The following is a 12,933-nucleotide window of genomic DNA, read 5'->3' on the forward strand; positions in this document are numbered from 1 at the left end:
CATATGAATTGAGGTTTTTCCTTGACTTTATAACCAACCTTCTACGAGTTCCTCCATGGCAGCTTGCACACTCCTCTCAAATGTTACAGCATCCGCCGGACTCTGAAAGGTCAGCCCAAACTTGTTCTCCTCGACTTTCCAATGATGGAAGATGGGGTTGGCTTTATTGTACACTAGGCCCTTCTTCAGGACACACTCAAGGATAGTCTGGAAAAAGGGAAACATGGACAAAACTCATCTCCCACTCACTTTTCTACATTTATTCTCTAGACCAAACTTCCTGAACAAAGGGACAGTTGTCCTATATACTTATGTGGACTGTGAGAGTAAAAAAATTCCCCTCCATCAACGTGGGAGTTTCAGGCTTGGTGGTAACACATTGCATACCATAGCACCTGTGGTGAACAGGAGGAGGAATAGTGCCCCATCATTGGTATTAGTGGGAGGAATAGTGCTCCATCCTTGGGGGGTTGATTTACAAAAACTGGAGAGTGCAAAATCTCATGCAGCTGTGCATGGTAGCCAATAAGTTTCTAACTTCAGGTTGTTCAATTAAGCATTGACAAAAAAAAAAAAAAAAAAGGAAGATGATTGGTTTCTATGCAGAGCTGCACCTGATTCTTCACTCTCCAGTTTTAGTAAACCAGCCCCATGTGTGTCTCAGATCAGTGGGATGAATAGTGTCCCAAGGGTGTTTTGTCTTAGGAGATGTCATCAAGAGGCTTGTAGGAACCAGAAAACCAAGTGCTATGGGAGCACCTATGTGCATGCGCTCCCAAGCCAGGCTCTGCACATCCATACACACATAGAGCGCCAGTAAGCCACGTCACTACTCCTTCCTCACAGAAATGTGAAAAAATCTCTTATTCTGTAAAACCAGGAAGTGTGAAAAGCGGTGTTGCAGCTGAGATGGCACTGAAACTGTGACAGGAGTCATGTAAAGCCCAATACACATGGGCGGAATGTCAGCAGTTTCCCTGTACAAAAAATACCAGCCAACATTCTGCCCATGTGTATGTCGGACGTGCATGCTGAAAAACCAGCAGCCGACCGACTCCCGATCAGCACTTTTAGCCAATGGCAGAGAACAATGATTGGAGCGTTTTGGCAGGGGGGCGCCCCCCCCTGTTGGAACCAGTGGTGTATCCTCCATGTGTGTAGGGTTTTCACTGCACAAGGGCCCCTGAGAGGGGGGGCCCACTGTGACCCACACTGCACACATGGATGATTTTTCCTTGATCGGAACAATGATCAGTGCGGCAGGAGGACAGTTGCGAGCACCGATCTCCTTACATGATTTTTCAGACAGCCACTTCTCCTCCTCTCCCTCTGCGGCTGTCAGCTGAAATGCCATACAGGGAGATCAGTGCTCACAACTGTCCCTCTGTCACACCGATCACCCCCCCAATGTCCACTGTTCTCTGCACCTCTTCCTCAGACCGCTGTGTCTTCCTCCTCCTCCTCCAGCCCCGTGTTCTCTGGCCCGCTGTCCTCCTCCTCCGCCCCATCTTGTTCCGCCCACAGCCGGTTCCCTCCTCTCCTCTCCCGGCTGCTGTGGGGGATTTCAGGATGGAGACTGGAGGAAGGGGTTGGTAAAAATGTAATTTACCAGCTCCATCCTTTTCCAAATTGGACATAGAGAGCGATCACTACCAAGCGCTCTCTATGTCCTATAATAACTGAGCAGAGTAACCTGTGTGTTACTCTGCTTCAGTTTATGAATGAACAGGAGCCGCTGTCCATTCATCTTCAATGCTGAGAAAGAGACTGGGGATACTGTGACCTGACAACCCAAGCACCACAACTGATATATATATATAAAAAAACAATCCAATAAACATTACAAAAAAATAAATAAAAAATGGGTAAAAATAAATATAAAAAAAAGGTAAAAAAAATATAAAATAAAAAACGACTAACACCACCTTCTCAACCCCCCCCCCCCCCCCCCCCGCGCGCCCTACCGACATTGTCCACAGTCCCAATCCCCTCCCCCCAAAAGCATTGTGAAAAAAATGAAAAACTAATTAACTTCTAAAAAAAAAAAAAATACATAAAAATGAAAAAAAAAAACTTTTGGCACCATCCACTGCCCTACTGACACAGTCCGACCTCCATACACTACATACTCATCTTACTAACCACCTCCATACACTTCACGCTCCTCTCCTGCACATACTACCCATCACCATACACTCAGCACTCTCCTGCACATACTACCAACCACCATACACTCCATACTCCTCTTCTGCACATACTACCCACCATGGGCGTTCGCAGAACTTTTTTCAGGGGGGGGGGGGGGCATCATTTTAGGGTCACCCATGCACCACCCCTTTTCGACAATGTCATTATCACATTATCATGGTCAGAGACTGCAGACGTAGTACAGTCCCTAGGATAACTAATGAATAATAGCCAACAGGCCCTCTTACCAGACCCAGCAAAACTACAGCAGTGATCCCTCCGGCTGGACGATCGCTCACTCTGGGTTCCCCTGGGGGCGGCTCTAGTCAGTAGTGTAGCATGTCTGTACCCTGGCAGTGTCTCAGTCTTTCTCTCGCTGGTGTTGCTGGGCAGCGTGGCTCTCTGGTAGCGCTGGGCAGTGTGGCTCTCTCTCTGGTGGCGCTGGGTAGCGTGACTTTCTCTCTAGTGGTACTGGGCAGTGTGGCTCTCTCTGATGGCGCTGGGCAGTGTGGCTCTCTCTCTGGCTTCCGCCCAGCATACTCCTCATTCTTTTTCCTGTAGCGATCTCTCCCTCAGCTTTTTTCCAGGCTGCAGTCTCTCAATCTCTCTCTTGATCGAGCTTGATCGAGCTGTAGCCTCCTCCCTGTGGAAAATGGAGCCACCAATCTTTGGGACTACATGTCCCATGATGCTCTCCTCTACTAGTCTCCCTTGATTAGCCCTCAGTTATGGCCAATAGGGAAGGAACAGAGCGGGCAGGAAGCTGGGTGTGGAACCTGGTGAGAGCAACCATCTCTTCTCCCTGACAGGAGAAAGGGGGGAAGAGCAGGAGAAACCTCTGATAGCCCGCAGCTCGCCTTTCTCCTGTCACAGTGCCGCTGAGTTCCCTGTTGGATTGAGCAGGGAAAAGAGCCTGAAGTCACATTACACTGATGGGGGTGCTTGACAGCACCTTGATGGTGTCACCCCACTGGCAGGTGGCATGTGTGGGCTGCCCCCGCCCCAATAGTGACGCAGCTGTGCTGAATTTAAGATCTGATCCCTGATTCCGGGGGGGGGGGGGGGCACTTGACCCCCATTGCCCCTACCTGTGGACGCCCATGCTACCCACCATCATACACTCTGCACTCCTCTCCTACACATACTATCCACCTCCATACACTCCACATCCCTCTCCGGCACATACTACCCACCTCAATACACTCCAAACCCCTATTCTGCACATACTATCCACCTCCATACAATCCACACCCCTTTCCTGCACATACTACCCACCACCTTACACTCTGCATTGTACATACCCTATTTAACATTACCACATTCTGCATTAAGTAATATAAGACTCTATTATACAAATAACAAATAAAAATAGAATAATAGAAAAGTATAAAAGCCACCAAACTGGCACCAAAAAACAGTCATGCAAGACCAGAAAATCCCAACAAAAACCCACCCTCCCCCACTTTCCAACCTTACTCTGTGCAATAAAAGTCACATATCCTATATAGGAAGATAATTGTTTGTGACCAATAAACCAGGGTGGAAACCTACAAGACCCGTAATAGGACACATGTCAACAATGTCAAACATCATTGAATGAATAGAGACAAGAACGCAATGAGTATCCCAGTCCCAGGAATATACGTAACCTCATATTCAAGGCAAAGATTCAGATGGATGGTAATGCTTAACTTGATCATCCTACAGTAATAATGGGGGCTTACTCATTAGTACTAACCATAGATGTACAGTTACCCCAAACCATTTTAACCAGGGACAACCCTGATTCAAATACGTGGCCTTATAGAATGGTAAAGCAGAGTTAACCAGTGCTTTCCAGAACTGCAGGAGTGGGGGTATGGGTTTTTTCTCCAATGAAGTACGATGGCTTTACGAGCATAGAATAAAAGTACTCTCAGCAGGGTTCTATGTGCCATCGTGATGGCCAGTCCCTCCACAAGGCCCAAAAGGAAGACCAGGATGGACAAGGGGACAAGAAGAGTCGTAACCTTCAAAATAAGTTGCGTGACACCCATCCAAAATTGTTGAACTAAAAATGAATGCCAGAAGATATATGAAAAATGAGCTGGGTTGAGGTACAACTCCAGCATTCCGCATGAAGAGACTGATAAATACCAGTTAATTTAGCAAACATAAACATAAAGTAAATTCTGTGAACTTTAGAACCACTTTAAATCAGCTGTTGGAGGTGCTTACAAAACTGAGGGTTTAATATCACCTTAAGGCTTAAGTTGCATAAACAACATGTATAACAGCCATGCATTGTATATAATGAGTATACGTACAGCCTGGTCTCGCAGCCTTTCCCCTCGGATAAGGTAGTCTCGTTGGTGAGAGGTGTCTGGTCGCCGAACCTTACAGATCATTACATGGCTGAGACCTCCTCCTCCCATTGGCACCCAGCCCCCACTAGAGTCGTCTCTGGACATCACGACTGCTCGAACTCTCACGATGTAACTACAACAGCAAAGAAAAAAAAGACAAAAATTAATAGTGTTCTTCGATCAACAACTTTGTTAGACTTTATTATTGGAGAAGGGTTAGACAAAGCTAAAAGTGCAGCTATTTTGTAGTTTTGGATAATGCATAGATTGGATAACCCTTTTACTATCTGAACCATTTTTGCATTTTCTTCACCTATGTTTTAGAAATCATTTTAGGCCTGAAGATTACTTAAAACACCCAAACAGTATATATTTTCCAAAAGCAGCAACCCTGAAAAAAAAAAATTGTGCAGAATAATGGCTCTAGAATTATTACTCTCACTCTGGGTGTGCACGGCGATGTGTAATGAATATCACAATCAACAGTTTCGTATCTAGGTGTCTCCAAAATTTGTGTTTTGTGTAAGCATTCGGGACTGTGGGGGCAAAACCTTTTTTGTGACTGGCTTTTAAGTGCTTGGTTGTAACTACAGTATGTGCTGGGATTGTGCGGAATCAGGCAGATCTGACAGTCGACTTGTCATATTTATACACATTGTTTTTAACACACACACTGCTGCTGACATATCTATGCTACCTGGATGTTGCAAACCATTAAAGCACCATACACACTTGCCAATGGGGCTACCACTGATTACATGCAAGAACATCAATTAGATAAAGGAAGCAATCAATGGGAGTCACCAAATCAAGTGCCCCTCTCTTAGGCCGCGTACACACGGGCGGACTGTTCGCCCAACTTTGTCCGTCAAACAGTTTCGGCAAACAGTCCGCTCAAAATTAGCATGGACGGACATGGCCACACACGACGAACGAACAGTTTGCTGAAACCGTGCGCGATCACGTGAACGGCACGTACGACGGGACGAAAAATACGACGTCCTATACACTGCATTATAACTTTCGGCGTGTAAATCCTTTCTGAGCATGCGCGGAACTTAGTTTGACGAACAAGCCTACACACGGGCGGACTGTTCGCTCAAACAAGGTTTCAGCGGACAGTTTTACGGAATTTCCGAAAAACCTTGTTCGTCAAACTGTCCGCTGAAACTGTCCGCTGAAAGCCCACACACGAGCGGACTGTCCGCCCAAACACTGTTCAGCGGACAAAGTTGGGCGAACAGTCCGCGCGTGTGTACGCGGCCTTAAAGTTTTCTCCTCCATACCTGTGACAACTAGAACATTTAGGATTTGCCATTACTGTCCACTGTCAGTGGTAACCGAGAAAAACAGGGAATTTGAATATCCACAGTGAGAACACAGACAAGTTCTAAACCAGTGGTGCCCAACCTTCTTCATATGGGGACCTCAAGTGCAGCACTGAACATCACCAAAGAGCTACACATAAAATTCAGTGAATATTTATTATCGGAGCCAGGAGACACACAACAAGGTATAGTCAAAAACTATGAGCATGATACAAGAGATGGTAAGAGATTAGACATAATACAGGACATGGTCAGAGACTACAGAAGTGCTCCAGGTGACTGTCAGAGCCTGCAAACATACTATAGGAGTTGTTGGAGACTGCAGACATTCTTAAGAAGACATATTATACATGAGGCTGCCAAAAATCACTACTATAACAGGGCAATTGTGAAATACGGAATACTGTCTGCAGAGGCCCCAAGGACCACACAAAAAGTGCCAAAGTGACGCATGTGGCCCCTGGGGCACAGATTGGGCACCAGGGTTATAAACCTTCCCTATCAAAAACTAAAGAAAAAGTTTGAGAAGTAAATATACTCAGGGGTCAAGTCCTGGGAAAAAAAGTGTGGGAACTCCCACCCAAGATCCATTCCCCCACCAAAAAAAAAAAAAAAAAAAGGTACGCTCATATGCATATATACTGCACAGAAAATACAGTACAACATTTATTTTAAAGTGCCAGTTTACAAAAACAAAATAACGTGTCAAACAAAACAATCAACACAATGGGTGATGATCTTTCCCTCGCAGGGAATTTCTACCACAAATACACCCTGTTCCAAATTCTGTTACACAGCCCATTAGAAAATATCCCACAAACAGGAATAAGTATTGGCAGAGTATTGAAGAGTATTGGCAGGGTATTGCAGAGTATTGATAGGGTATTGCAGAGTATTGGCAGGGTATGTATTGAAGAGTATTGGCAGAGTATTGCAGAGCATCGGCAGGGTATGTATTGGCAGGGTATTGCAGAGTATTGATAGGGTATTGCAGAGTATTGGCAGGGTATTGCAGAGTATTGATAGGGTATGTATTGTAGAGTATTGATAGGGTATTGCAGAGTATTGGCAGGGTATCGCAGAGTATTGGCAGGGTATTGCAGAGTATTGGCAGGGTATGTATTGGCAGGGTATTGCAGAGTATTGATAGGGTATTGCAGAGTATTGGCAGGGTATTGCAGAGTATTGGCACAGTATTGCAGAGTATTGATAGGTTATTGCAGAGTATTGGCAGGTTATTGCAGAGTATTGGCAGGGTATGTATTGTAGAGTATTGGCAGAGTATTGTAGAGTATTGGCAGGGTATGTATTGGCAGGGTATTGCAGAGTATTGGCAGGGTATGTATTGCAGAGTATTGATAGGGTGTGTATTGTAGAGTATTGATAGGGTATTGCATAGTATTGGCAGGGTATTGCAGAGTATTGGCAGGGTATTGCAGAGTATTGGCAGGGTATGTATTGCAGAGTATTGGCAGGGTATTGCAGAGTATTGATAGGGTATGTATTGCAGAGTATTGGCAGGGTATTGCAGAGTATTGATAGGGTATGTATTGCTGAGTATTGGCAGGGTATTGCAGAGTATTGGCGGGGTATGTATTGCAGAGTATTGGCAGGATATTGAAGAGTATTGGAAGAATATTGAAGAGCATTGATAGGGTATTGCAGGGTGTGTATTGGCAGAGTATTGGCAGGGTATTGCAGAGTATTGGCAGAGTATTGCAGAGTATTGACAGGGTATTGCAGAGTATTGGCAGGGTATTTATTGGCAGAGTATTGGCAGGGTATTGCAGAGTATTGGCAGAGTATTGCAGAGTATTGGCACAGTATTGCAGAGTATTGATAGGGTATTGCAGAGTATTGGCAGGGTGTTGCAGAGTATTGGCAGGGTATGTATTGCAGAGTATTGGCAGGATATTGAAGAGTATTGGCAGGATATTGAAGAGTATTGATAGGGTATTGCAGGGTGTGTATTGGCAGAGTATTGGCAGGGCATTGCAGAGTATTGATAGGGTATGTATTGCTGAGTATTGGCAGGGTATTGCAGAGTATTGGCAGGGTATTGCAGAGTATTGATAGGGTATTGCAGAGTATTGGCAGGGTATTGCAGAGTATTGGCACAGTATTGCAGAGTATTGATAGGTTATTGCAGAGTATTGGCAGGTTATTGCAGAGTATTGGCAGGGTATGTATTGTAGAGTATTGGCAGAGTATTGTAGAGTATTGGCAGGGTATGTATTGGCAGGGTATTGCAGAGTATTGGCAGGGTATGTATTGCAGAGTATTGATAGGGTGTGTATTGTAGAGTATTGATAGGGTATTGCATAGTATTGGCAGGGTATTGCAGAGTATTGGCAGGGTATTGCAGAGTATTGGCAGGGTATGTATTGCAGAGTATTGGCAGGGTATTGCAGAGTATTGATAGGGTATGTATTGCAGAGTATTGGCAGGGTATTGCAGAGTATTGATAGGGTATGTATTGCTGAGTATTGGCAGGGTATTGCAGAGTATTGGCGGGGTATGTATTGCAGAGTATTGGCAGGATATTGAAGAGTATTGGAAGAATATTGAAGAGCATTGATAGGGTATTGCAGGGTGTGTATTGGCAGAGTATTGGCAGGGTATTGCAGAGTATTGGCAGAGTATTGCAGAGTATTGACAGGGTATTGCAGAGTATTGGCAGGGTATTTATTGGCAGAGTATTGGCAGGGTATTGCAGAGTATTGGCAGAGTATTGCAGAGTATTGGCACAGTATTGCAGAGTATTGATAGGGTATTGCAGAGTATTGGCAGGGTGTTGCAGAGTATTGGCAGGGTATGTATTGCAGAGTATTGGCAGGATATTGAAGAGTATTGGCAGGATATTGAAGAGTATTGATAGGGTATTGCAGGGTGTGTATTGGCAGAGTATTGGCAGGGCATTGCAGAGTATTGGCACAGTATTGCAGAGTATTGATGGGGTATTGCAGAGTATTGGCAGGGTATTGCAGAGTATTGGCAGGGTATTGAAGAGTATTGGCAGGGTATTGAAGAGTATTGGCAGAGTATTGAAGAGTATTGGCAGGGTATTGAAGAGTATTGGCAGAGTATTGGCAGGGTATTGCAGAGTATTGGCACAGTATTGCAGAGTATTGATGGGGTATTGCAGAGTATTGGCAGGGTATTGCAGAGTATTGGCAGGGTATTGAAGAGTATTGGCAGAGTATTGGCAGAGTATTGAAGAGTATTGAAGAGTATTGGCAGAGTATTGAAGAGTATTGGCAGAGTATTGGCAGAGTATTGAAGAGTATTGGCAGGGTATTGCAGAGTATTGGCAGGGTATGTATTGGCAGAGTATTGGCAGAGTATTGCGGAGTATTGACAGGGTATTGCAGAGTATTGGCAGGGTATTTATTGGCAGAGTATTGGCAGGGTATTGCAGAGTATTGATAGGGTATTGCAGGGTGTGTATTGGCAGAGTATTGGCAGGGTATTGCAGAGTATTGGCAGGGTATTGAAGAGTATTGGCAGAGTATTGGCAGAGTATTGAAGAGTATTGACAGGGTATTGCAGAGTATTGGCAGGGTATTTATTGGCAGAGTATTGGCAGGGTATTGCAGAGTATTGGCACAGTATTGCAGAGTATTGATAGGGTATTGCAGAGTATTGGCAGGGTGTTGCAGAGTATTGGCAGGGTATGTATTGCAGAGTATTGGCAGGATATTGAAGAGTATTGGCAGAGTATTGAAGAGTATTGGCAGGGTATTGCAGAGTATTGGCAGGGTATGTATTGACAGAGTATTGCAGAGTATTGGCAGGATATTGCAGAGTATTGACAGAGTATTGCAGAGTATTGATAGGGTACTGCAGAGTATTGGCAGGGTATTGCAGAGTATTGGCAGGGTATGTATTGCAGAGTATTGGCGGGGTATTGCAGAGTATTGGCGGGGTATTGCAGAGTATTGGCGGGGTATTGCAGAGTATTGGCGGGGTAGTGCAGAGTATTGATAGGGTAGTGCAGAGTATTGATAGGGTATTGCAGAGTATTGGCAGGGTATTGCAGAGTATTGATAGGGTATTGCAGAGTATTGATAGGGTATTGCAGAGTATTGGCAGGGTATTGCAGAGTATTGATAGGGTATTGCAGAGTATTGGCAGGGTATTGCAGAGTATTGATAGGGTACTGCAGAGTATTGGCAGGGTATGTATTGCAGAGTATTGACGGCTATTGCAGAGTATTGGCGGGTATTGCAGAGTATTGACGGGGTATTGCAGAGTATTGATAGGGTAGTGCAGAGTATTGATAGGGTACTGCAGAGTATTGGCAGGGTATGTATTGCAGAGTATTGGCGGGGTATTGCAGAGTATTGGCGGGGTATTGCAGAGTATTGATGAGTATTGGCAGGGTATTGCAGAGTATTGATGAGTATTGGCAGGGTATTGCAGAGTATTGATGAGTATTGACAGGGTATTGCAGAGTATGGATGAGTATTGGCAATTTGGCAGGGTATTGCAGAATGCAACTTACTTACACATGACACTACTAGTGACTGACCTCCTGGTATTCTCTTCTTCCCTTCTGTTCTGGGGGGAGAAGTAAACTCAAAGTGCACTGCAGCGGCTGTTTCCCCAGGAGGCACTGGGTAGAGGGGAGCGGGAGGACAGTCCGGCGCGCAGCCTGTGTCACACTGACGGGCTCGTGCCAGTGCGTGCCCACGCCGAAGTCATGTGACCAGTTGCTAGATGCGGAGCGGCCTCTGCCTAGCAACCAGTCACTCGGCGGCTGAGGAGCGGCGCGGACTACGCGCTGCATAGCCTCAGCCGGCCCTGCTCAGACAGCTAATGGGAACGGCGTTCCCGCTGTGGAAATAGTACGGGAACGCCGTTCCCATGCGTTCCCGCAGCACTCGAGCCCTGAATATACTTTAAAGCAGCCTTTCTCAGCCTTTTTAACACAAAGGAACCCTTAAAAACTCTTTCCAGTATCAGGGAACCCCTGGTAAAAATTATAATATCTACAACTCAGATATGTTAGTGTGATGGTCAGTGCGAAGAATGCTCCTTACACTTGTGGTTATTGGGAAGAATTACCTCCTTACAGCTAGCTAAAAAGATCATTGGTGTCAGTGGGAACTTATCTGAGAGGCAGACATTGCTCATTATTCAAGGAACCCCAAGCAAACTCTGGAGGAACCCCAGGGTTCCATGCAGAGGCGTAGCTTGAAGCTTGTGGGGCCCGATGCAAAAGTTGACCTGCCCCTCACTACTTCCAAAATGCGTGCAGATACATCCACCGAACGCCAAGATACTCAAAGTGGCTTAAGAGTTTTGAGTTCCTCTTTACATCAGAGAACAGGGATTACCACTGGAGAATCAGAGGACAGGGACCCCTGGCAGAGCTCCTTTCCCATCCCAGCACTGTATACAGGGCCTCCACACTACACAGGGCTAAAATCACATTCCTTTACACACAGTCTGTCCCCTTATGCCCCTTATGCTCTGCCCATGGTTCCCTGGAACCATGGTTGAGAAAGGATCTCACTATTCACTCTCTGTTATACACAACAGTATCGCTTCTTACTGCAGCCTACATTTTGTGGCTGCAGTATTAAGCCTGCAGTACTCACAGAGTTTTCTCCTTAACAAAGCAGAGAGAGATTTGAGATTCAAAGTTAGCCTGTGATGTGACTTTGACAAAAGCCCCATTCATTTTATATTGCTCACCTTCCAGCAGCCATGATCTGCCTGCATTGCATAGAGAAGCACAAAGACTCAGCAATGTTCCTACTGCATCTTAAATAAGTTATATAATAAAAATGCCATTTTATGATGAGAGGGCAAAGATTGGACCAGGGAAGGTAAAATAGATGCAGATTACACTTCAGCTTTATTAGATGTCCCATGCCAGCCTCCCACACTCCAGCTGGGTAAACACACAGGGAGTATGCACGTGGGGCTCTATGTATAAAAAAATGTGCGTTGTGAATGTCTCAGCACTTACACAAAAGTCACAAATATTACCTATGATGTTTGTAATATGTGTAAAATAGCCCTTTCTATTTGCTGCCTTTTACAGGATCGAATGTAACAACCCTAACATTCAATTTTTACATTAAGAGTACAATCATAAGTATCGAACATGTCTTACACATTGCCTCTGGGGCGTCAGTATATATGGCGAATACAAAACATATAAAAAGGTCACACAAGAGCATTGGACAAACAACAAGATACATTCTATAACATAGCAGACAAATGATAATGTGTTTAAAAAAAGGAACCCACCCAGGGTCCATGGTATTTAAAGAATAATGTTTGCACAGAAACCAAAGTATTCTCTCAGAAATTGAGGTACAGAGCTGTTACCACCAGGGCAGCCATCAGAAATTTTTGGGCCCCTTACACAGCTTTAGACCTGGGCCCCCCCTAAGGCTGACCACCAACATTCCCCAGGGCTTGCCTTTGGGCCACCCTACCGAATCTGCACACCGGTCATCTCACCTGAACGCACTCAGCCCCCCTCAATCCTGTATATTTGTCAGCCTCCTCATACCTGTATATATGTCAGCCCCCCCACACACACACCTATATATATGACAGCCCCACCCCCCCAGACACCTGTATATATTTCAGCCCCCCCCACACACACACCTGTATATATGTCAGCCACCCTTCTACACACCTGTACATATGTCAGTGCCCCCCACAAACCTGTATAATTGTCAGCGCCCCCTCCCCACAGACACCTGTTTATATGTCAGTGCCCCCCCAATAAGGGGGCCCCCAGATCCCAGCCCTCCACCCTATGTGAATGAGTATTGGGGTACCATGTACCCCTACCCATTCACCTGATGAAAAAAAGTGTAAAGAAAAAAAACACAAACACAAGTTTTTTAAGTAATTTATTGGACAGCTCCGGTGGTCTTCCGTCTTGGGGTAGTCTTCTCACCAGACTCCTCCGCTATCTTCTGCTCTTTTACTAGCTCTTTTACTAGCAGAGGAGCTTGGCTTTCTTCTTCGTCGTCGCCGCCGTCCAGGGGTCTTCTTCTGACTTCAGGGTCTTGTCCCGCTCTTCTGGGGTCTTGTCCCGCTCTTTG

The 12,933-nt window shown here is 45.4% G+C and overlaps 1 protein-coding gene across 2 annotated transcripts in view; it reads right to left on the minus strand.

The window, feature by feature from the left end:
• The window catches only part of LOC143982196 (sprouty-related, EVH1 domain-containing protein 2-like), a 107,110-nt gene that overhangs the window by 26,571 nt on the left and 67,606 nt on the right, over positions 1–12,933 (minus strand). For both annotated transcript variants that reach the window (XM_077480706.1, XM_077480712.1), the window contains exons 2-3: positions 4,494–4,665; positions 39–207 (exon numbers count right to left, since the gene is read on the minus strand). In XM_077480706.1, coding sequence (XP_077336832.1) covers positions 39–207; positions 4,494–4,665 — 341 coding nt within the window. The remainder of the gene's footprint in view (positions 1–38; positions 208–4,493; positions 4,666–12,933) is intronic.

This window comes from Lithobates pipiens, unplaced genomic scaffold, assembly GCF_037356315.1.
Source record: "Lithobates pipiens isolate NorthernLeopardFrog02 unplaced genomic scaffold, aLitPip1_a1.2 Scaffold_1, whole genome shotgun sequence".
Classification (NCBI taxonomy): Eukaryota; Metazoa; Chordata; class Amphibia; order Anura; family Ranidae; genus Lithobates; species Lithobates pipiens.